This window comes from Psammomys obesus, unplaced genomic scaffold (genome assembly GCF_907164565.1).
Source record: "Psammomys obesus unplaced genomic scaffold, mPsaObe1.curated_primary_1811, whole genome shotgun sequence".
Classification (NCBI taxonomy): domain Eukaryota; kingdom Metazoa; phylum Chordata; class Mammalia; order Rodentia; family Muridae; genus Psammomys; species Psammomys obesus.
In genome coordinates this window covers 21,694,782-21,719,910 of record NW_026596046.1, presented here as the reverse complement: position 1 = coordinate 21,719,910, position 25,129 = coordinate 21,694,782, and the positions used below count along the sequence as shown (strand labels likewise).

The 25,129-nt window shown below is 47.8% G+C and overlaps 1 protein-coding gene across 3 annotated transcripts in view; it reads left to right on the top strand.

Moving 5' to 3' along the window:
* Cemip (cell migration inducing hyaluronidase 1) overlaps positions 1–25,129 on the top strand; it is a 152,100-nt gene that overhangs the window by 68,684 nt on the left and 58,287 nt on the right. Inside the window, exons 2-7 of one of the 3 annotated variants that reach the window (XM_055623249.1) lie at positions 13,467–13,576; positions 17,705–17,851; positions 18,333–18,471; positions 19,564–19,800; positions 20,863–21,042; positions 24,186–24,256. In XM_055623249.1, coding sequence (XP_055479224.1) covers positions 13,467–13,576; positions 17,705–17,851; positions 18,333–18,471; positions 19,564–19,800; positions 20,863–21,042; positions 24,186–24,256 — 884 coding nt within the window. Of the gene's footprint in view, positions 1–11,533; positions 13,577–17,704; positions 17,852–18,332; positions 18,472–19,563; positions 19,801–20,862; positions 21,043–24,185; positions 24,257–25,129 lie in introns of those variants that run through there. The other 2 variants (XM_055623248.1, XM_055623247.1) reach the window with 2 other exon arrangements.

Below are 25,129 nucleotides of genomic sequence, written 5' to 3'. Positions count from 1 at the left end.
AGTTGCCAATCAATCAATGGCCTGGGGCAGGACCTCATTACTCAGAAGCTTGCTAGTGATGTGGAAGCTACTGGTTGCAGAGCCATATTCCGAGCAGCATTGAAGCCGGTCACAGTTCCTCCCCCCATGAAGTTCACACATCCTCATCAGATCCATGATTGTAAACTGAGTGAAGAAAGCAACCAAGGTGCTATGAGAGGTGCAGCGTGGGAAGAGGGTGTCCAAAAAAGCGCTCCATGAACAGGGGTGCACACTGAGCTCCCAGGCTGGGGGTGGGGTGGGGTGGGAAGGATACTAGGCTGTGGGAAAAGCAGGTGAAAAGATTCTAGGGAAGCATGGGCTTGGCATCTCCAAGGAAATGTCCAACAGGCCAGTATGGCTGGAGCAGACACCGGTGTGTGAGGAGAGTAGAGAGAGGCCACCAGAAGATCTTCAGTAAACTTCCATGCTTCCCTGGCAGGTCTGTGGAAGGTGTAACGAGGTGAGGGTTGGGAATAGGATATTAAATGGTTCTTACAGAAAATTTGTTTCTTCTCTTCTCTTTTCTCCTCTTTCTTTTCTTCTCTTCTCTTCTCTTCTCTTCTCTTCTCTTCTGTTTTCTCTCCCTCTCTCTTTTCTTTTCTTCAATGGTGTTGGCAGTTAAACCCAGGGCCTTTCATGCTGGGTAAGTGCTTGACCACTGAGCAATAGTCACAATCTTTTAAAATTCAATTTTATTTGGGATAAGACCTCTAAGTTATCTAGGCTGGCCTCAAACTTGCAGGCCTTCAGGTCAGTCCTACCCACCCTGGTGACAGCACTGTTTTCTCTCTTTCTGAAGTAGACCACATTTCTTGGGGACAGGCATGCTGCAGTTTGGGAAAGGAAATCTTTTGTCTCTGTTTCATGAGATCAAAGAGACCTGGAAGAACTTTCATCCTCCTTTTTTTTTTTTTTTTTTTTTTTACTAGTTGGCTCACTGTTTCCATAGTGAATGTCAGAAACACAACTCAAATTGGCTTAAATAAAATGGAAACTCTATTGCCACATGTAACTGCTGAAAACTCCAAAGATGCTATTAGCTTCAGGAACAGTTGGATCTGGGTGTCTAAGGGTTGTTTCTTTTTACCAGTAGGCTCTATGCTGCCCTGTGCACACTTTACTCTCACAGTGTAGTAAGTACCAGACTGGGATGAGAACCTGTATCTCCAGTAACTCCAGCCAATACCCCCTTTCTTTACTGAGTCATGCTGCAATCTCTCATAAGCCTAGCCAAAAGATCCACTCACGTTTTCTCTCAGGAGCTCATGTAGGTGGCTTAGCCCTGCTTAAACCCATAAGAAGAAGGAGTAGAGCTCAGACAGGCAAGCCAAGCCCCAGCATAGTCTGGGGCTTGGAAAGCCTGTGGCCTGGTACTGTCCTTCCTGTACCCTCTTGGGTCATGGTCCTTCCTGCCCAGTCCTTTACCTCTGTCACACTGAACACAGCCTCCTTCTGAGAGCCTTTGAGGCCTCAGATTAATCACCTTCATTCCAGATTGTGTCTGGACCCTCATCTGATGAAGTCTCCAGGCCACACTTACATAATCACCCATCCCCTGAGTGCATGTGTGTGGCTGCTCTCCCACCTGCTCCTAGCAGCATTCCGATTAATTTGCTTGTTGGCTGGTTGATTGGTTTATATTCTTGGAGATGGGGTCTAGATATTTAGCCCTGGTTGGCCTTAAACTGTAGTAATCCTTCTACTTCCGGCTGCCAAGTGCTGGAATTGTAGGTGTTGAGTCTGCTATCACTAGCTACTCTGCAGCGTCCTAGGCCAGCCTAGGTTATAGAGTAAGACTATCAGGAGCAAAGCAAACAAATAGACAGATACCAACTCTGTACTCTGTCACATAAAAGTAGCTTGGATACCCAGGACAGAACCCATGCTCAGAGCCCTTAGTCTACAGCTGATTTTTTTCAGCTGTTTCTCTGACAATCTTTCCCTTCCCATGTGTACTGTGTGGGCTGGAAAAACCACAATTCCTGGACCTACTGTATTCTTCCTCTTGCCCAGATCCTAGAGATAGTTTTAAGCAGGGCCCACTTAGGCTCTGTGATAACTATGCCTGGAAGCATTTCTCCAGCAAGAATAATGGTCAGTAAGGGAGCCATTTTGGGGCATGGACCACCACAGTGGCAAAGGCACAGAATGAAAACAGCAGCTGACCAAGAAAATGCCTCCCTAGGTCAGAGAGTGGGCTGCACACTAGCCAAGTGGGTCTCTGCTTCAGACAAAGATGTCATTTCTCTGACGCCCTGCTTAAACTCCTTTTTTACCTTCCCTGATCCATGCTCCATCCCACTACAGCTACTAGAAGTTCACTACACACCTCCTTGGTGAGATCCCTTTTGCAGTCAACTCAGCTAGCACTCCTTCCTATCTGATGGTTTGTTCGAGTCTCCTGTTTTCTCCACCCAACCCCGGCTAGACTGGCAGTTCTCACAGGATGTGGAGCAGGAGCAGGGTGTTTCCCACCTTACAAGCATCAGTATGTGTGTGTGTGATCCAGAAGTTCCAAGCTCTGCTCCCATTCCTGCCCCAGCAGTCCTCCCCATCCAGCCACCGTGTCTCGTAAAGCATGCAAGTGCCAGCTTCCAGCTGTTCTCGTCTGCTGGTAGCTTGGACGCTCTCGGGAACAAGTTGCTAACTTTTCACTGGAGGTGCTTTATAAGCTGAACCCTGCACCCTACATTGATCTGCTCAACCTCAGCATCCTCACTTTCCTGCATCCTCGTCTCTTTGCAGAACTATGAGCCCCCCCACACGCCCACCACATACACACACTGACGAGGAACAGCATGGATCTCCAAACTGAGTGGAGGTGATGGGGAGGGGCGCTTGGCAGAAATCTTGCCTGAGCCTCAGAAACAAGCAGGCATGCACAGTGAACCCTCATGCCAGGAGGGACACCCAATTGCTGATGCTAGGATTTTCACTTAAAACTACAGCTGATGAAGTATTTATTGCAGCCATCACTTTCTGAGCCAGGGAGGACATGAGGCCAACATCTCTGACTCTTCCCCACAGGAACTCTCCCTGTTCTGTGATCCAGCCAGCTGCTCATGGCCACATGAGTTTGCCCGGCGTGCCAGGAACAAAAGACTTCTGCAGACGAAGGCTTAGAGAGTTGTAGTTGAGGTCTAGGGCAACTTGCCGTCGAATCCAATTGACAGTTCCTGTCTCCAAATTCCTGCTGGAATCAGCAGACTTGTAAAGAGGCCGAGGATCCTGGGCTGGGCAGTATAGTTTCAATGCTCTTTCTAGATAAAGATCACTTTTCTATATCCATTTGGTGGGCTGAGAAGACTAGAGAGATGGCCCCGTGTAGGGAAGGACAAGAGGCTCCCGAGAGAGGCATGTCACAGCGGGAAAAGCTATCATGTGCCGTGCAGACAACATGCTGGAGCTGGAAGGACTGTTGGAAAGGCCTTAGGGTAGAGGGGACTCAGCAGTATGTGTTACAAAGACCTCGATGTGCTGAGAGAAACATTCTATGAGTTTTTTAATGCCTTAGTGGGATGTAAACCCAGCTCAAGCTCCATTTCTATCCAAGTGAGATGCGACAACTTTCAGTGTGAGATAGGAGGAGCTGCCACCCCACCCCACCCAGGAATGTCCCCAGCACTGGGCATGGAGCTGGCAGCAACAGGACTAGAAGATGGAGCTAAGTTGGCAAGGTTGAAGGTAGAGCTCTGTAAAGCCCAGAGCCGAAGCCATGGGGTGAAGTCTCAGGGCCTTTGCAGCTACAGCTGGGAACAGGGTGTGTGCAGGCACCATGAGGTAGCTCAGCCATACCTGAAAGGAAAAAGACAATACTACCTACATGAGCAAGTGAGTCTCAGGGCCTGTCAGGGCATCTAATATTGGGAGAATAAAAGGAGGGGACATTGAGATAATCTGTTAACTTTTATAGTATTCAGTGATCTCTCTAAAGAACACTGGAATTGCTAGGAGAGGCCAAGACCCTTCCCTGCTACAACCTCAGGTCACCCCTAACTGTAGTACAGGCAGGCTGAGCTTGGACTTGGCAAATGTGTCAGTCAAGACTTCCTTTCTTGCTTCACAGTGTGTGGTCAAAACCAACTTGACATTATTTTCCTCAGGTGAAAGTAAGGCTTAAATGACAGGAGAACCAAAAGAGAAGAAATAATATTTTTATTTAAATGAATCCAGTTTCAACAGCAAAAACACACTCATCTGATTTATGGAGAACACTGAACAGAGTCCAAAGTTGCAGAGTGACTGAGTGATTCACTGATTTGTTCATTCAGGGAAGAGTTGGCAAACCATTTGCTCATTGTCCAGTATTGGCTGGGCCACCTCTGTATGCCAAGCCTTGAGCGGATGTCTTCCATTAAAGAACTGGGTTTGTAGAGTCCAGACACTCAGGCAATTGTGCCCCAAAGCAAAGACCAAACAATTCCACAGCTGAATGAGACACTTTAAAAGAAAGATTTAGTCAGAGGCTAGGGAGCTAGCTCAGTCAATAAAGTGCTCACCGCACAAACACGAGAGCCTGAGTTCAATTCCAGCACCCATATAAAAAGCCAGCCTGCCGCTTGGTGCTTATGATCCTAGCACCAGAGAAGCAGAGAACAGCGTTCCCTGAAGCTTGCTGGCCAACCAGCTTTCCATAATTAGTGAAACCCACGGATAGATGTCTCCCAAGAAACAACATTTGAGGTTAACCTCTGGCCTCGTCACACAAAAGCACACATGTACACCCACATACAGATGAACACACGCGCGCGCGCGCGCACACACACACACACGTTCATTCAGTAACCTGTGGAAACAAAGAAAGAAGTAAAGATGGAGGCTTTAGAGGCAGGGAGAACTCAGGGAGGCAGAACTTGAATACTCAACTGTAAATTGCAAAATGTGCATAGCGGCAGCTGAGACAACAGCGGTGAGGTGGAAGAACATTTAAATCAATGAGGCAAACCACGGACTGTGAGGGAGACGAGGGGGCCAGACAGAAGGTAGACTGGGCATAACGAAGCTGCTCTCTAGGTACCCTGTGTGTCTGCATTTTCTTTCTCACACACTTCTTCATCCCTGGACCCTGGAACATCCCTGGTCCTGTAATGCTGACTTGGGTGGACAGGGTCATTTTCTTCCTAGATTTTCATTTCTCTCCTGTTCTACTAGGAGCTGGGTTTTGATTGGGTTCAGGGGACAAGAAAAGCTCCTCCCCTACCAGAATAAAATAATGTGAGCAAAACAAAAATGTAAATAATAAGGGAAGTGGGTCCTCTCCGGCACCCTACTCCCAGCCTCTGAGGTAGAAGGCCAGCTTCCACCTTTTCCTGTACTCTGTCCAGTGAATAGGCTGGGCACCTCAGGAGTCAGGGTCCCCAGGGGTCCATTTCCCACACTCTGTCATCCAGGCAGAACCTTTGTCTGGCCCCCAGTGGCTGGATCTCATTCCATAGGCATACTACCCCACGTTGCAGTTTCCTGGGGGCAAGCTTTGGGAAAGCGCCTCTTGATTAGATGTTCCTCTTGGCTGCTGACCTGGTGCCACCAGTCCATTACTGAGAGAGGGACAAGACCACCAGCCCTGTTTAATAATCCAGGCTGTCAGCTAACAGAGTCAGACAGTGAACAGAAAGAAGCCAGACCTGGGCGATGGCGACATACCAGCCCAGGGGGAGGGTCGGGCTGGACCTGCACTGTGCCACACACTTTAGGGGATTATCTCACTGTACCTGACAGCTCTGTCCTTCTGTATTTTGAAGCTGAGAGAAGCCCTGGTTATTATAGACCTGGGTAAGTTCACACTCAAGTGGCCCACCAGAAGCCTTCATTCGAACTTATCTTGTAATGCATTGGGGATTGTCAGCACTTAGCAAGTACCGTGGCAAACGTTCACAAGGCGTTTGCCTTGTGACACTTAACTGTGGTTGACACGTGTCCCTTTCGGATGAAATCAATACTCTGCACGCATCACAGTCACTCGGAGGACTTGTCACAGGAGGTGACAGACCCTTCCCAGGATAGCTTCTGATTGTCTGTAGGCCTGGAACTGTGTTCTAATAGCTATCACCCACACTGGCCCAGATGGCACCAACGAGGCCCATTGCTCTATACAGCTTCGCCACTTTAGTGTTCATCCTCCGAATCACCGAGCGCCACGGCTGGAAACTGGAGCTGGGCACTGGCACATGGCTCAGGCCTGTTGCTCACTGTGGAGGCCCCACCGCCACACATAGCTGTAGAGTACTTACTTCGCCTGCTTCATGTTGCTAAAAAGCTGAACTTGAGGCTCAGGAGCTAGCTAAGTCAATAAAATGCTTTCTGTGTACTCATGAAGACCTGAGGTCAATTCCCAGAATCCATGTTAAAAAAAAAAAAAAATAGCGCATAGCTATTATTCTAGTGCTGGGGAGGCAGAGGCAGGGATAGTCACTGTGGTTCACTGGCTAGCCAGCCTAGCATAATTAGCAAATTCTAGGACAGTGAGCGGCCTTGTCTCAGAAAGCATAGTGGGTGGTGCTTGAGGAATGACATCCGAGGTTGTGCTGTAGCCTTAACATGTGTGAATGTACTTACACAGAGAGAGAGAGAAAGAGAGAACCTGAGGGTTTTCCCCCCTCACTTTAAGTGTGGTGACCTAGCCATAGGTGATAAATAGATACTGAACTGGACAACAAAGCTCTAAACAAAAGTAGGAAAGTGAGGGTAAAGATTTAGCCTCATCAGGTGGATCTCTGTGACTTTGGGGCCATCCTGGTCTACGAAGAGAGGCCAGAACATCCAAGGCTACACAGGGAAACCCGGTCTAGAAAAAAAATATATAGTTAGCCTAATGAGAAACTAAGTTGCAGTAAGCATACTCTTTCTACCAAGTATCTGGTTTGCTGGAAGGTTGCGCCCCTCACCTTCTGCTTAGCGATGAGTCCTGGAGGGATTCCCAGAGACAGAGGTCTGGTTTACTTCTTCCCACACCAGCACAGTGCTCTTGGGGCACCAAGGTCAGGAGCACAGAATGTGGAGAGGAGCAGGGTCGACCTTGCCCAACTGTGCCAGCACAGGCTGGGAAGCCTCAGACTCATGGCTAATGATGGGATGATTGGAATATGAGGAGCTGACGGGGCAGAGGACTACACAGGGTTCTTGATCCTGTGATCAGGTGTGGGGTGAGTCCATGGTGGAGATTCCAACCATTGGTACATGAACCGCAGCACCTAGGCCTCGCCTCTACAGGTGGCTGGAGTGGGAATTTCCCAGATCAAAGGAAGTTCCTCTGGAGGAGACAGTGAAGGTGATGTATGACTGTCTGAACCTCTGCAGGGCACCCAGGACCTGTGTTTACAAGCCAAACTGTGACTGGGGGGGAAACAGAGGAGACGGTATGCACCCAGTTCTCCTGCTTCCCCTTCCTCCCAAGCAAGCAGGATGACAAGGAAGGTGTGAACCTCATAATGTAGTCCAAACATTCTCTGTTAGATACTGGATCAGGCTTTCCTTTACCCAGTTCTGCTCAATGTAAGCAGCCTCCTCCTACTCTGTGGGTCTCAGTTTGTTGCTCTGTAGAACGGAGAGCATGTGATTAAACTAGATCCTTGCTCCTCAGACCACAATCTACCACCCAGCCTTATTGGCCTCACCTGAAAGCTTGTTAGGAAGTCTCAATCAGAACCAAAGATAGTGACACAGGGGAGCCTACGGCAGAAGAATGGCTTTGAGACCAGCTTGAGCTTTATTAAACCCTGTTTCCTCACCCTCCTAAAACAAGCAAGCAAGCAAGCAAACAAACAAACCTTTAAAAAACGAGCTGAGTGTGTTAGCACACATTCCAGCATTTGGGAGGCAGAGGCAGATGGACCCGAAGCTCAGTGTCGTCCTCTGATGAGCAGTGAGTTTGAGGCCAGCCTGGAATACATGAGACCCTGGTTTTAAACAATCACCCATGAAACACAAAACAAAAAAGAAAGAGGGAAAAAAGAAATGCAAAAATCAGTATCTTTAGATCTGCCAAGTGAGAATCTGCTTAAAGGGGCGTTGCCCTGGCAACAGGTACCCACAGCGCGGCTGGGAGAAGCGTAGTGCTCCCTCAGGGTTCTGTGGACTGGAGAAGAAGGTGCAGAGTGTTTTGTCTTATGAAGATCTGGGGAAGGGCTTGGCTTGGCTTGGGAGAGCCACAGCGGCTCTGGACTTTGCAGCAGGTACGTCATAATGGAGGATGTGCCCAAGAGGCCAGTTTCATGGAGTAGCCTGAGGGACGCCCAGCGTCAGAGGCAAAGGGTCCTCTAAGTGTACTTCTCTGAGTGGCAGGCTGGACTCAGAAGCCCTGGGGTCCCTTGAACAGATGTCTCCTATGGTATAGTAGACTATACTAATGGAACATCCTGAAAAGGGCGAAGGGGAGTTTAGGACTAAGGGGGCTTCCTACAGTCTCAACTTCCTATTTGCCCATGATTCAGAGCAGGACTCAATCTGTCTATTCCCCTGCATCCTTCTCCTGTAGGGAGCTGCTTCCAGACCAGGTAGCCAGAGAAACACATGTTTCTATCAGGAAAAAGCTGGGCCTGCATATAGATCAGGTGTAACCAAGAGGTCAGCTGTTGCCTGGCTCAAGAATGGGGGTGGTTTCCTTGGGACATGTTGGAGAAGGTGTCTGCTTTGTCATCTGTCTGAAGGGCTTTCTGCCCAATGAATGAGATCTCTTGGCCTCTGCATTTCAATTTTGCCATGATTCTTGGTGGCCACGGGGACATCCTCTGGCTGTCCAGAAAAGGTCTTATCCAATGCTATACAGGTGATCTGGGTCCTGGGGCCATGGTGCGGGTGTGGGGTTCACAGAGAGAAAAGCTTGAACTTAGGAAAGAAGGTCGATACCAGAACCTCTCTGACCTCAAGAGTGTTACTGGAGACACCCACCCACCTCCCACCTTGCTCCAGCTTTACTTCAGGGTCACAGTTTTGTACTATCAACAGTGGGATATGGTGGACAGATAAAATCAGTATGCCAATTTTACAGAGCGGTATGCTAGAGTCAGATCCAGGGGTTCAAATCCTAATGGAGCTGCCTTCCAGCTTTGTCTCAGCCCTATGGGTGAGAATGAGCCTTTTAATGAGTGCTTCTGGGAACCCATGGACATACTGAGGTGTGAAGCGTACTTACTGGACAATGTCTTATGTTCCCACCAGCTCTCACGTTCTGAGATCTTAGGCTTAGAGTACATCCTGGAACTGGAAACATAGTCCTGGAGGAGAGAGCTGACTTTAAACTTTACCACCTCTTACCTGTGTGATCTTAAGCAGCACTATGCTTTGTGCCTCCGTTTCCTCATCTATAACTAGACACTGCACAGAGCGTGGTTGTGAGAGATCACAGTGGTGACTATGCAAAGGGAATCAGGCAGTGGCCGTGCCTAACAGGAGCTTCGTTCATGTCTATTCGGATCATTGTAGGTGAGAAAACTGAGCTGCAGAAAGATTGTGACCATTTCTTAAGGATGTGTATTTGCATATCAGTGTACCTGTCAGCTTTCTGTTACTGTAACAAGCTCCTGTGGTAAATCAAGTGATAAAGCAAGCAGGTCTATAGTGGCTCAGTTTAGGAGGTTAGGGTCCATGATCACTTGGGCCCTGTGGTGAAACAGCACATCTTGTCAGGAATATGTGGAGGATAAAAAGCTGCTTGGCTTATGGCTGGCAGGAACAAGAGAGAAGGGGGAGACCAGTGTTCCATACCCCCTCCAGGCCTCACCTCTAAGGGCCCAACTCCACCTTTTAAAGGTTCCACAAAATGTACTGTCAAGCTGGTGGCTTAGCCATTAACACCTGGAGTTACCATGGCAAAGTTCCTGCAAGAATTCACATTTCTTGAAATTCTGGAGACTGGATCCAGACTTTCAGGGTAGCAAATCAAGGCCTTCTTGAGGCCCCTCTTCATGGCTTGATCATAGCCGCCTTCTACTTGGCATGACAGTCCTCCTCCCTCTGCCCTCTTGGGAATAATATTCCTGACCACCTGCCTTACCTGGGACCTGGGAACTGGTGGGGTTTTGTTTGTTTGTTTGTTTTGAAGTTTTATTCATTCTTAGTGAAGGTCAGAGAACTTTCAGGAGTCAGTTCTCTCCTTCCACCTTCTTGAGACAGTCTCAAGAAGGTGTGTGTGTGATGTCGCTCAGTGTCCCATGCCAGCTGGCCTGAGAGCTTCCAGGCTGTTATTCCCCCCCACACCTTGCTTATTTCTGCAGTCTTGTGTGGCAAGGACTTTTACCTGCTTAGCCATTTCACTGGCCTCATGAACTGGCGTGTCCTAAGCTCTATGTCCCAATCAGCTCTCACAACTTAAGTCCAGACTGTGAGAAGCATTGCTGCCCCCATTTTTATAAGCAAACCAAGGCACTGGCAAGCTGAGTGACCTGCTTGGGACCACACAGCTAATGGGGGCTACCACTGGAACTCAAGCCCAGAATTCTAGACTCAGTCTTCCAGGTTCTTCATACTGGGCGCTGAGTGTCCCCGCTCTGAGTGGCTCCCAATGCTTCCACGCTGACCTCAGGTCGAAAACAGTGCTGTGAGGTCTTCAAGGGGTGTGTCTATTCTGATGCCCATAATGGCCCTGCGGTTTGCTGCTATATCATTTTGTTTCTCTGATCCCAAAGAATGAAAAGAGCCCTGTGACTGGGACCCAAGGAAGGCTCTGGCACCCTCATTCCTGACCACCTTGTTATTGTTCATCTGTTAACTCAGTCTTGCCTAGGGTTTGGCTGAGTAACAACAAAGGTGATACATCCTCGGCTATGTCCTCCATAGGAATGTGCTTTGGCTTACTCTGGGTGCCTTAGCTTCAGGGGACCCATCTCCCAGCCTGTCCTTATTTCCTCATGGAATCTCTATAGAAATTCCTGTCTTCTGCAGCCTGAGGTATCAGGAATTCTCAACCCTAGGATCTGGGAAGCCATAGGGCACGCACAAGAGTATCCATGAGCACTGTCATTCTGGGGTGCCATTGGATCCTCTTTTAACACCCTGCCTCCTCTACAGGTGACAACCTGGTACTCCAGGACAGCCGTGGAAGAATGGGCAAAGCCCCTGTACTTGGCATCCACTGATACTCGTGCTCCTCTGTTGATCTCTGCATCTCCAAGGATGGTACAGCAGCTGGACTTGGAAACTCTGAACATCTAGAAACTTAGTTTGTTACTGTGAAGATGCACAATGGCCTGAAGTAGAGGTCTGCTGAGGAAGCCACGCCATTCTCCTCACATGCTGACAGGGTTCTCATACCCTTCAGGGGACAGGCCAGCTGAGACCATCATGACCAATGTCCCAGCAACCCTGTGGCCCGGCCTGCAGCTGCTGGCTACCACCAGAAGTCTCAGCGTCATTCCCTGTGAGCTCCTCTGAGGCCTTCCACAGCCAAAACCTGCCTCTAGTCTGTCTCGCCAACAACAAAAAAAAATAAAGCTGAATTTCAACCCTCCTGCCAGAAGCTTCAGTGGCCAGCTGAAAATGCTATTCTTCTGGGTGGACAATTCCCAAAAGAACCTTGGCTACTGTAGGATTCACTGCAGCAGGACTGTCTCCATTCCCTGGGAGCCACTCTGTGCACGAAAACATGAAGGCTGTGTGCTCTGCAATGGGGCAGCTCTGGGCACAAGGACCTATCTACATCCTGTGGCTCAGACACTGGCAGAAACATAGCTGAAGGCCTAATGTCAGGGAAGGCACTGGACAACGCTTCCTTCTGTGGAAGTGTTCTTATATCCATCCACAAAGCCAAACAATGTCTGATACATGACCCCTGACAAATGGCTCTGTACATGAGAAGTGTGAGGTCCTCACAAGTTCATACCAGGGAATGTCTCCCCACCTCATACTGCCCCACTAGATTCCATCACAAGTGAGGGTACTAGTTGTCCAGGTCTGACTTCCCTGGAGAATGTGGCCCATTGAGGTTATGAGGCTCATTGGCAGTCGATGGCAAGCTGCCTTTGTTTTTTTTTTAAGCCAGCTGAGATCTGAGAAGTGGGCTGTGTCTTTCCCCTGAGGCCTGGATACACCATACACTGCCATCCTTCTTCATCTTATGGAGCACTCCTTTCTGGGAGCCATGGGAAAGCTGGCCTCGCAGATACCAGAGACAAGTGTCTCTGTTGTTTTGGGAAAGCCAGCCTGGGTCGGACAGGGCGGTAGAAGAGGACACACAGGCTTTGATTCTGAGCTGTTCCTTCCTCCCTGGCCCTCCTCCCAACCCACCTGTGCAGAAGGTCCCCTCTTCCTGCCTCGGTTGGCTGAGCTGGCACAAAGAGCTTCACTGAGCCCAGGGTCAGGGGCATCAGATTAGCCACTGAACAGGCTTGAGAGGTGGAGCCTCCGTGAGCCACTTTCTCAGGATAATGTCTGCTTGTTCTAGGCACAAACACAGGTCTATTGGAAAGGACCTACGGGGATGGCTCAGAAACTAGAGCTAACCCCTCCCAGAGCCCAGGTGGAGTCTCTGAGCACAAAGACAAAACAAAACAAAAACAGAACAAAACAAAACAAAAACAGAACAAAACAAAACAAAAACAGAACAAAAAACAAAACCTCATATTTGTGTTATTAAAATTCCCATCCCATTGTTATCTAGATTTCTAGACTCATCTTCTGTGTAAGTAAAAGTAAAAAGTAAAATGAATAAATCACAGAATCAATATTTTTAAAATATAGGTTTAATAAAATAGAAATTAAGTTGTTTCTTAACACCAGGATAAGTCCACCCTTCAGAGTTATTTCTGCCCTAGATTTCTTCTCATTTGCTTTACATTCTCAGTGCTCAGTTCCTACAATATGACTCAGGAGCATTACTGGAGGTACAGCCATCATATATGCATCCCGGCCAGCAGAAAGGCAGAAAGAAGGAAGGATTTGCTGGAAGAATGCTTTCTTGGTTGAACTTAATCCCACGGCCACAAGAAAACTGAAGACTGTGCTGGCTATTTTGGGTGGTCGGGCACTCATATGAGAATTAGGGGTTCTGTTACTGAGCAAAGAGAAGGCAGGAGAGCAGCAAACACTGACAACATCAAGCTCAAAATCAGCTGATCTGCTGCATGCCCGATTAGGCAACAGGATCCAGAGACGTCCACAGATCGCCAGAGATCACACAGCAAGCCTGTGGCATTGCATTCCCAGCTCATGTTTAGTTTCTATTCTGTTTCTTGGCTTAAGTAGAAAGCTTCCGTTTCAAAGGGAGGGAGCGTGAGGGCTACTCTGCTAAGAGCTACAGGACAGGGGTGGAATGGTGACGGACTTCACATGTCCAGATCTGCCTGGCCCTGAGTCATGGTAGGTGAGGAACTACTCCCCAGGTCTCCGCTCTGGGCCTGCGGGGTGGGCCTCTCCTGCCATGTCCCTGTCCCCTGCCACTGTGTGGGTGAGTCTCTGCCTCCTGTTGGTGCTTACTGTGGAGCTATGCTTCTGATCTTGTGCTTCTGTTGCAGGGAGCAAGCTGTTGGCATGAGAGCTGCTGGGAGGCACGATGTCTCCCTAAAGGTCGTGCTGGCCGTGGGCTGGCTCTTCCTGGCCGGCTTCTCGGGGGCCACATCTGCAGGTGAGATGCCACAAAACCCGGACCTCAGTGTCAGCCAGGCTGCCGTGGGAGGGAGATGACAGGGAGCCTCTCAGGGAGGGTCTTCACTGAACGCCTCGGTTTCATGCAAGCCTCATCCTGCCCCAAGTTTTCTTAGGAAATGACAGGCTGACCCAGAATCAACCCAGATTGCAAGCTCAGCGTCTGCCTGAGCCCCATTGCAAGCGAACCTAGTTGGGAAGGTACTATCGTCTCCGTGGAGCTGAGACCACCTCTCAATTCTGGACAGCTGGCAAGGGGAGATACTGTTATAAGATGTGTTGAATTTTTAAAAGAGACCAGAAATTTGGATTTTTATAGACAATCTTGTTTTTAAATGTTAGCTGCTGATACAAAATTTTAAAACTGCCCAGGAGAGAGAAGGGGAGGAGAGAGGGATTCAGCTGGGATTCAGCTTTGTACCTCTGTCTGGGTTATTCGACTTCAGGGCTCAGGGCCTTTCCTTCTTTGTGTTGTCAGGTCAGAACCTGGGCCCACAAAAGCTTCTCAGCTGCATGCTCTGAGCAAGAATTAGATTGTCTTTCTTTTTTGTCGTTTTGTGTGTTTTACACATTAAGACAGGACCTCACAGGATAGCCCTGGTTACCCTTAAACTCACAGATTTGCCTGCCTCTGTCCCTGGAGTTCTGGGATCAAAAGTAGGCACCACGCCCCGCTGTTTGTTTGTTTGTTTGTTTTTTGAGACAGTGTCTCTCTCACTATGATCCAGACCAGTTTCAAACTTGCAACTTTCCAGCCTCTCCCCCCCCCCAAGTTATAGGCATGCGTCACAGTGCAGCACGTACTCAGATTTGTCAATACTAAGTATTGTCATCTTTGCTTTAAGTGGTGTTATTCTACCTTGTTTCCTCGTGGTACCAAACAAGTGGTCTTTAAGTGAATTTTAAATTAAGATTAGAAGCCCAGGATACTTCACCTATGCTACAGGAAACAGCCATTAAATGATTGGCCCCTTTGGCTGGACACAGAAGGCACAGAACACAAACCTTAGAAACTGAACAGGGGTTTAATAATACTACCGTTGATACCATTGCTCATCTTAAAATACTAATATTGCTCATTGAGTTTTATCTTTTTCCCTAATAAAGAACCTCACATTGAACTGCATTGTTACCAGCCCACTGGAGGCCAGAAGTATTCTGTAGCATAGAACGCCTCCTCTGTGATTTCTTACAAAATCTTCAAAATTCTTGAGTGACATAGCAAGTAGGCGATATATCAGTGCTCAGTGCAATGATTTATGACATTGCCTGAGTTCGTTCATCTGTTCATTCTACTAATAAACACAAGTGTTGACTCTGGGCTATGAACTGCATTCGAATTTATCTTTTAGGATGATTCAGCTTGAGGAGGAATATTCAGATATATCCGGGGTGTTTCCTGCCACACCCCAATTTGCATATAAACCCTTTGGAAGGGAGGCTGTGCCTCTCTCTGGTGCCCTTTAGTCTGTGTTCTTTGGGAGAAGTAGAAATCACCGTTGTCATTCATATGTCAAGTAGCTGTAGCCTGCATTCCAGAACTGTCTGCTTCGAGGGGCCTCTGCCCTAGTCAGGGAAATCAGTGTGGTTGCCATGGTGATGTTTCAGGTATGGTACTGATGGCTTTCAGCTGATTCACTGATCCACATGTATGAATATCCAGTTCCACAAAGGAGGGCCCACCATATCCACTCACTGAAGCACTGTGTCTTAGCCATAGGCTCAGAGCTTTTGAAGAGTGGGGCTCATCCTTGTGATACCGGGCAAATCTGCAGTGTTAGGCCCACCATAGCCAAGTAGAGACGCAAAGTTGGCTGCAGACTCGTTTGCCTAGACAGGGAAAGGACTACGGGCTTGGCTTGGAAGTGAGACAGTGAGACCTGGAGCACTGTCCACTTAGTGGGGTCAGATCCTCCCCAGGAGGCTTTTGGTCTGAACCACTGGGCACTCCAGGAGGCTACATTTGTTCTCCACATGCTAGTAACTGACTCCATAAGACTGACTCCCATGTCCAGGACCAGGTGGAAGGCTCCTAGGAATCCTTGACTATCCTGTTTGGAGATAAGCCTAGGTGTGGGATTCAGCTTTGAGCACCGAGCTTGAGCATTCTATATCAAGGCAGGGAGCTGCCCAGCCTATGCACAGGCTAGTAGCAGCTCTTCTCTCCAACCAGCAGGGAAGTCTGCATCTGCTCCCCATGTTGTTATTACTTGAAACTCAGGATCTGGAAGCACAGCCTCACTGAAAATCCACAAATGTGGAGCTCTCGTCGCAGTGACACTTAAAGTCTGAATTCACAACAACAACAAGGTTAATGGGACCAAAGATGGCTGCTGTGCACCTGGGAGAAAATGTGGGGTATAGAGCTCAGCAACCATACAGAAAAATGTGGGCTTAGGGGAAGCTTAGCTAGTTCCCATCTGGTACTGTTGAGTGCAGATAAGAGCGTGTCTCCCCCCAGGCTCTCCTTCACGTATCTAACTATGGCAATTACGGCTTCCGTATTGTATAACTGAGGCATAATCAAATACACCTTAGAACTGCTATGCTTGCCTTGGTACTTACTGAATTGGAACTAGTAATGGTCCCAAGTTGTGGCTATGAGTCCTGTACCAACTTCACCTACAGAATGCAGCAATTCTAACTTTCCTGCACTGTGGCGCTTGCTTCTACTCCTGACACCTTCCCTGGTCCCCCAACTGAACCTTTTCCCTTTGTGGGCTCACCCAAACCTTACCTCCATCTCCTCACCTGCTCTGCATTACTTGTAAGTCTGATTTATTCTTCACAATCTAATTGCTAAGAAAATGAAAGTAGCCTCATGTCAATTTGCCCATTCTCCCTGCTTCTTTTTCTGGATTTCCACTTGCTTTCCACAGGGTGGTTCTCCCAGCTCCTGGGACATGGATGTCTCTTTTTGCATCTTCTAAGGCATAGATCTGGAGCAGACTCCAGCAAACCTTGTGGAGATCTAGGAGTCTCCCAGCCCAACTGGGCTATAAACAACATAAACAACCTGGCTATATGCATGCTGGCCTTGGGGAGAGTAGAGCAGGAAGTGCAGCCTGACCTTGGAGCAACAGCGAGTGGCTCCCTACCTGGGGAGTTCACACAACCCACAAACCCACTCCTGGAGTGACATCTCAGAACAAAAGAAATAAGACTAGACTAGCCAGGAGGTGGTGGTGCAAACCTTCAATCCTAGTGCTTGGAAGGCAGAGACAGGAGGATCTCTGAGTTCAAGGCCAGTCTGGGCTACAGAGTGAGTTCCAGGACAGCCAGGACTACACAGAGAAACCCTGTCTCGAAAACAAAACAAATAACTAGCCTGGACCAGTGTAGAAACTGCCCTAGCTTAGTGGCCTTAGACTCCACCAGAGCCAGCATCTCTTACAGTAATGCTACACATGTCACTTGGTAGATGCCTGCAAAGGGCATGTCCATGCCCTTTGATAAGAGTTATTACTCTCAGAGGAGCCACCAAACAGAAAACTATTTATGGCAGGCATGGAGGAGGTAAATACAAGATTTGCCTAGGCACATGGTTAAACCCTGTTGTTTCAAAAATACCCCCACTACTAATACTAGTACTATATAGTTCCTCCCTGTTAAAAGGTCATTACCAATCACTCATCACATGTGTTGTAAATAGTGCTACCTGTTTATCCAATTCATTTATTACCATCTTTCTCAGGTCTCCAAGGAAACAGAGTTAGAAAAGTAACCAAAAACTATGTGTGTGGTTAAATAATTTTGTTAACTCTTCAAACACCGCGTGGAATCCAAAAACTCGGGGTCATCTGTAATGTCACTTCAAACCCTGTAATTCCCTGAACGGTCGCCAGATCTATCCTTCATCATGGAAAAGGATCTGGAGCAGAGGAGGAAAGGGGCTGTCCAGAGTCAGGTGATAAAGGCATGAATGGTGTGGGGCCATGCCCACGGTACCTGCCTCCCAGATCAGAGCATCTTTCTGTTGTCTAAGAACTTAATTTTAACCCTGGTAGAGAAGAAAGGGATGTCGTGAAGATTACTGCCCAGGCCCCTGTTATTCTCTGCTTAGTGATGCTGGTAGCTCTGTGTGGTGACATGTCTTTGTCTTTTGCAGTAGCAACTGAATGTCCTGACCAGAGCCCTGAGCTGCAGCCTTGGACCCCTGGCCATGACAGAGACCATCGAGTACACATTGGCCATGGCAGGAAACTGCTGCTCACCTCTTCTGCTACAGTCCACTCCATCACCATCTCAGAGGGAGGTAAGCCTTCCTATCCCTTCCACCACCCTGAGACCTGCAAACGGATCTACACAGCTAGGAACTGAGACAGACAGAACAAATGTTCCATGCTTTGGGTTCATGTAGGAGTACCTGAAAACTTGAGATCACCATTGACTCAGAGCACTGAGAAATGGCTTCTCAAAGGTCTAACCTTGGGGGGGGGTGTTAAAATGATCACTCCTATTGGTGCTCTGAAAGGACCTGTTATTCTTAACCTCTACATGTCTGGTAATTAAACTCAGAACATAGGGCAATGTCAGTGAACCAGATTACTATTGGGTATATCTTGCAAAGTAGATGATGGAGAAAAGTAATTTCTGCAAGACAGTGGGTGTAGAAATCCCAAGAAGATGTCCCTTTGCCTGCCTAAATGGATGTGGTGAAGGAATCTGCTTGGGCTGTGCTCTGACATTACCCAAGATTCTTGTCTTCTCAGACATCCCAATTCCTCTCTCTTCAGGAAAGCTTGTCATTAAAGACCACTATGAGCACATCGTGCTGCGGGCCCGGCACATCCTGATTGATGACGGTGGAGAGCTGCATGCTGGGAGCGCCCTCTGCCCTTTTGAGGGCAATTTCAGCATTGTGCTGTATGGAAGGTGGGATGACCTTGCTCAGGGGTCAAGAGCTGCTGTTGGGTCTGATGGAAAAGAGGTTTCCGAAAGGAGAGGTCTAGACTTCTATAGAGGACAAGAACCCCTATCGTGTCCCATAACCATGAGTAAGACAGGCATGGGGAAGTGGGCAAGCAGATACCCAAGGGGCACTTTGTTCATCATGGCATGGATGGAGTAGTTGCATTAACGGAGTCCTTAACAGACTTTCAGCAGCTTTCTAGTCATTCCACGATTTGAAGAGACTCTGAAAGAGGTTACTTAGTGCTCTATAAAACGAATGTACCATGTTCCATAGGAAGGGGCGAACAAATGTATTTACTCCAGGGAGGACAGACCCGAGAAATAACTCTACCCAAGTCTGGCTTAGGGAACCCATAGGCTTAATGGGGTTACTTTTAAGAGCATAGGTGACTCAAACGTAACTGTATCACCTAAAAGCAACCACAGTATGGGTTCTGACTCAGGAAAGCTGCCTCCCCAGAGCTTCCAGCCCAGCAAGCAGGCATCTCTGCTAGAGAGTCCCCTCTACCTCAGAAGTTGTCTACTTGCCTGTATATAACTGAAAGAGGAGTCCTTCTGAGCCTTCCAACTTCCCTTAGCTTTCTGAGTTTTATGAGCATCCCTCATGAGATCTGTCATGAGACGATGCTTCCATCTGGAGAAAACAGAAGAATAACAACAACAACACATGGGACTTTCACTTCAGGCTGTGACCTATCTTTAAGCTATTGAGTTCTAAGGAATTTTGACAGCCAAGAATGTTTGAGTGTAGGCAGGAACACAGTGGAAGTACCTGTGATTCAACAGCCAATATGAGCTGGGGCAGAAACCGTGCTGAAGAAAGCGGCCATGAACAGTGTTTGCTAAGCACTTCTGCTACCCTGTACACCTGATGTTTTCCTGCTTTGGGAAGGTCAGCTTATTAATGCTTTTCTACAGGCCTAATGTCATCACTAAAAATGCAGCTGTCTCTCTGAGGACACAGTGGGAATCAGGGAACAGGGATGATCCCCTAGGAGCTCAGCATAAAAAAAGAGATGTGTTGGCCAACCTTTTGGAGCCTTTCTTTTACAGAGCTGATGAAGGCATCCAGCCAGACCCGTACTACGGCCTGAAGTACATTGGAGTGGGCAGAGGAGGCACTCTTGAGTTGCACGGACAGAAAAAGCTCTCCTGGACATTTCTAAACAAGACCCTTCGTCCTGGTGGCATGCAGGAGGGAGGATATTTTTTTGAAAGGAGCTGGGGCCACCGTGGAGTCATTGTTCATGTCATTGATGCCAAGTCAGGCACAGTTGCCCATTCTGACCGGTAAGGTTGGCTTTCTTCTACTCATGTGCTCACTTGTTCAAGATCTCCCCCAGCCAGGGCACTTCCCTGGGGAATGGGATGGAAGGAAGTCCTGCTCTGGAGAGGTGCCTTCTTTCTCAGGCAAAGTAGATTTAACATAAATGTGTACAAGCACACACACGTACATACATACACATGCATACACACACACTGTAGTTTCAGGTAGCAATACCTGGAGATAGAAATGGGAAAGGCATAGTAGAATATAGTAGAATAATAGGGAACCAGCAGGTGATCAGGAAAGGGCCGTGTGAGGGCACACCTGTGAGCTTAGGACTGCAGGGTGAGCCTGTGTCAGAGAAAAGTTCAGCACAAGTGCAAAGGGGCAGAGGTGCCCAAAGCACTGCACTCGTAGATGAAGGAGAGGGCCTCAGAGGTGGGTACGCAGGGAAGGATGGAGGAGCAGAGGCGGCAGGAAAGAGGTGACTTCTACCTTAAACGTGAGTTACCAAGCCATCTGAGGTCTTGAAGAAAGACTACTGCAGCGTGAATCAGAGATGACAGTTTAATGGCTGTGAAATACACATGAGCTGCTCCAGCGTAGAAGACATGGCATGAGGTAGCCTCACTGTCGGCCCCAAGGACTATGGAAGAGTTGCTTTGGTCTAGATCGGAGACAGAAATCCCTGCTTCTCTAGGTGTCTGAATTGTCTCCTAATGCCAGTCCTTTCAAGAGGCATGGCTCCCAGGAAGAAAGGGGCATGAATAGCCTGAGCCCCAAGCATGTGCTTATTCTACATCCCAGACCAAAGCGCTCTACCACCGTAGTTATTTCCGAGGCATTTTACCCAATGAATGATGAGTGTGGCCGAATCAAATTCCTCCTTCTTGGGTATCTCTTTATGGCAAGCCAAACAGACAAACCTGCTTGCTCTTCGAGGCGGCTTCTTTGTTAATAGACTGGGGCTCTCAATGTCTTTGGACAACGTCTTAATTGCTGAAAGAGCTGTATACTTAGGTGTCTGTCTCTTAGGTCCTTGCTGCCAAGGCTGTCTACATCCTCCCTCTCTCTACCCTTTTTAGGTTTGACACCTACAGATCCAAGAAAGAGAGTGAACGTCTGGTCCAGTATCTGAATGCGGTGCCTGATGGCAGGATCCTTTCTGTTGCGGTGAACGACGAAGGTTCTAGGAACTTGGATGACACAGCCCGGAAGGCAATGACCAAGCTGGGCAGCAAGCACTTCCTCCACCTTGGATTTAGGTGCTGCCTGTCACTTCTATCTCTGCTCAACTGAAGCATTCCATACTAACCAGGGCATGTGTCTCCAGATCCACATGACTTTGAAAGGCAGCACAGGGGCAAGCATGCACAGTGTTCATCCACACTGGACAAAGCCAGGGCTTGTGTTCAAAAGAAGCCCAGGCTTTCTTATAGGAAAAGCCCACTACTGCAATGTGCAGGTTTCCATACGGGCTCACTTCCTCAGACAGTCACTTACAAGCACTGAATGTGCCAGGAGTGAGCAAGGCAGTGAGAGCCCTGATGGAGAGCTAAGGTTTGTTTACTCCTCCAAGGTTCACATTGTGCCTTGGGGGTTGGCAGGCAGCGTTTTAGGGATTATGCAAATTACCATGCAAATTTATCCACCCAGCTATTCCCCAATGCAAGGGAGTCTTTTGACAAGTTCTAGTGTGTATCCTACTTGCTTTGCATTGTAGCATCATGCCTGATGTTGACATGTGCACACACTGACAACTGCAGGAAGTAATTTGGCACACAGCAACACATCTTCTGATCCTGTAAACCAGCTCTGAGCTTGAAAAAAGTTAAGACGATCTGTCCCATGGCTGTTTGAGATTCTGATACCCGTTATTCAGCTCCTCAGATCTGGGCAAGCAAGAGATGGTTAGAGCCTTTTCTAGCCTGCGACATAATTTGTTTGGATTTTGTTTCTTTGTTTTTTTGAGACAGGGTTTCTCTGTGTAACCCTGGCCATCCTGAACTCACTCTGAAGCCCAGGCTGGCCTCAAACTCAGAGATCTGCCTGCCTCCTGAGTGCTGGGATTACAGGCATGCACCACCACAAACTGGCACCTGCAAATTTAACTGGCTGGACAGAGGTTCTCTGGACAAGAAGGGACATCTCAGATCCCAGACTGAGTTCTCTGGCTGCTGCTTCTAGATAGGAAACTAGAGCAGGAAGCTCAAGCATCCAAATATGACAATATCTTGGTATGGCATGGCTCCTTTGTCAGCAAATGCCAAGCATACTTTGATCTTACCGAATTATAAACCAAAAAGACAGTTTATTAATTTACGATAAGAGAGGGGACTATTAAGGGACCGGTTGCTGAAGGGCCTCGGCAGAAGTTTGTGGTGGCTCAGAGCCCGAGGCCTGGCTTCTGATGCCTGGCTTCTGATGCCTGGCTGTACTGCCTCTGAGGTATGACCATGGACAAGTGACTCACCCTTCTTGCTTAATTCTTGCATCTGTAAAATAGGGTATCTTAGGATCTATCTCAAAAGAGTAATGGGAGAGGTTCCACAGGATAATATGAGAGTAACATAGTTGTCACTCTGCCTGGCACAGTTAGTGACTGTTCTCTCCTTGTAAGAGAGCCATTGGAACAATGGGAACCTCCAAGTTCCGTTCTGGCCATAGCAAGCAGGAGTTACATAATCAGCCTTCCTTGGTATGTTTGAGTGATAAGACTTGGGCATCTACAATCAGTAGATGTACTGCAGGTGGGACCCCTCATTTGCTAGTTCAGGAAATAGTGAGGAGGTGTTAGTGGGATTCAATCAGCTCGGCCTGTTGAGCTTGCATGAGCAGAAGGAGATGAGGAGATGAGTAAGACTCATGAGAGAGAGAGAGAGAGAGAGAGAGAGAGAGAGAGAGAGAGCAAGACAGTGGGCAAGGGGAGCTGAGGGCAGAATCATAGGTGTGAGGAGGCCAAGCCAGCGCTGTGACACCAGTGGCTCTAGAGAGTGGGTGTGTGGTTCTCATGAGGATTTGGGGAAGACTAAGCAGTGACGTATGTGAGATGAGGGCATGAGACACAAGGATGCAAGGTTGGCACTGGAGGACCAATGGCTCTGCTGATGAGCTTCGATTTTGCTCAAGGGCAATGGGGAGTCATTGAAATATTTAAGTAAGAGGGTGACAGCTGAATCTTTAACCTAAGCTGACCATCATTTAGTAATGACCCCCCAACATAAGAAGTCCAAGAAAAAAACAGAAGCTACTCACACCAAGATCTTTGGCTTTATCATAGAGAGGTACTTGCTGTGTTTTGGGGGGATGGGAGACTCTTCAACAAGAGCCTAGTTCTCATAAGAAAGGCTCACAGATGTCATCATGCTGGGTTTTATGACACAGGGCCTTCCTACAAAAAAAAAAAAAGAAAGAAAGAAAGAAAGAAAGAAAGAAAGAAAGAAAGAAAGAAAGAAAGAAAGAAAGAAAGAAAAAGAAAAAAGAAACCATAAAGAATCCAAACAGTCAAATCTGAATATTTTTGTGCTAAGTTTCATGACGTGTAGAGAACAATGAAAATAATCTTACAAGTCTTTCTCTAATAGGTTGATTGTGGTGAACAGACTTGGGATTCTTCTCAGAGTCCCTCGTTATTTAGCTATAGAGAGGGCATGTCTCTCATGGAGGTGAGGTCTTCTGACCCACTTCTGGGAGAAAGGTGAGAAAGTCATTTCTGCCGTCTCTCAGTTCCCTTCAGTATAGAATGCTCAATACACCATGGTGGTGTACTGAGGGTAGGGCACTTGCCCCTGCATGTAGCACACTAGGGAAGACAAAAACCACTAAAAAAAAAAAAAAAAAATCCTGCCTGTGAGCTGCGTACTCTGAAAGGAAAGAGGTATACAACTTTCCAGGTCATAAACATTTCTCTCCGTCCCTCCCCATCACCAGACTAACATACTTCATTCCTTTCTAAGATCTAAGGCAGGTGGCTAAGTGGCTGGTCACAGACAGCATCCTGTACTATTTTCCTTGTGTACTCCTCTTGCAGGCAATGGGCATGAGTGGAATCACTTCGGCTGGAACCGTTCTGATATTTGCTGCAGGATCTAATTGGGCTTGGCAGGTGGCACGGTTGGGTTGTTGGCGTGTTTATTTAATTGTGATTCATACCTGTTCTTTGCCAGCATTGAGTCAAACTGTCTCCAGGGAACAGACGCTCAGGCTAGCTGGCTGGTGAGGAAGCAGGCAGCCTGGTGCCTGCAAAGAAAGGTTCTTATTTGATGGGGAAAGGAAGCCCATGGGTGGATGGCAAATTCCTCCAGCAGCTAGAAAGACTCAGCCATGGGAGTGTGTCTTCACTCTGTGAGCCCAACCGAGTGCAGGCTCCAACATGCAAAAAACCTGACTTTCTGTTTTTGTTTTTTAGACACCCTTGGAGCTTCATCACCGTGAAAGGAAATCCTTCCTCTTCAGTTGAAGACCACATAGAATACCATGGTAATGAATGGTTGGTGAGAGGCCAGGTCCCCTCCATTGTCTCCCTGACCAGGGCTGTGGAGTTCAGTGAGTGATTGACTGCTCTCAGAACATAGCTGCCCATCTGCAAGGCCCCAGCTAAGAATCTGGCCATTTCACTCATTACATTATGAAACAATGACAAAAAGGTCCAGGCTGGAGGAAAGTAGATCTCTCCCTAGGATTTTAACCTCTCCAAAGAAGTCTTAAACTGACAAAGAAAAGCTGAGAGGTGGCTTCCAAAGGAATGTATGGGCTAGAAACCATAGGAAGAGTTTTGGGTTTTTTTTTGTTTGTTTGTTTTATTTTGTTTGTTTTTTAAAGCAGCGTCTCAGTAGCCCAGGCTGGCCTCTAAATCAATATATAACAGAGGATGACCTGGAACTTCTGATCCTCCTGCCTCCACCTCCTGGGTGTTGAGACTACAAGTGTGCATCCTCATGACTAGTTTTTGTAGTGCTGGGATAAGCCTAGGGCTCTATGCATGCTGGGTAAGCACTCTATCTGAACTATGTCCACAGCCCTGTAGTGGGCCTTTCCCATACTGTGCAGCCTCTCTGCCCGAGGTGTTTGGGGAGAGTGCTGCCCGTTCTAACCTCAGAGCAGAACTCAGGTCATGAGAAATAACAGGTTCTCCAAACTCTTCACTTGTGAGGCTGCAGCTGAACTTTCAAAACTGAAACACATTAAAAAAATATGGATATAACCTCTTTCTAAAAGACAAGAATAATCCAGCAAGAAGGAAAATAATCCTTAATGAAATGGTTCAAGATCCATGAGTTTTTTTAAAAAAAAAAAATCTACTATGAACTGGACTTGGTAGCACACAGAGGAAATCCCTGCAATTGGGAGGTG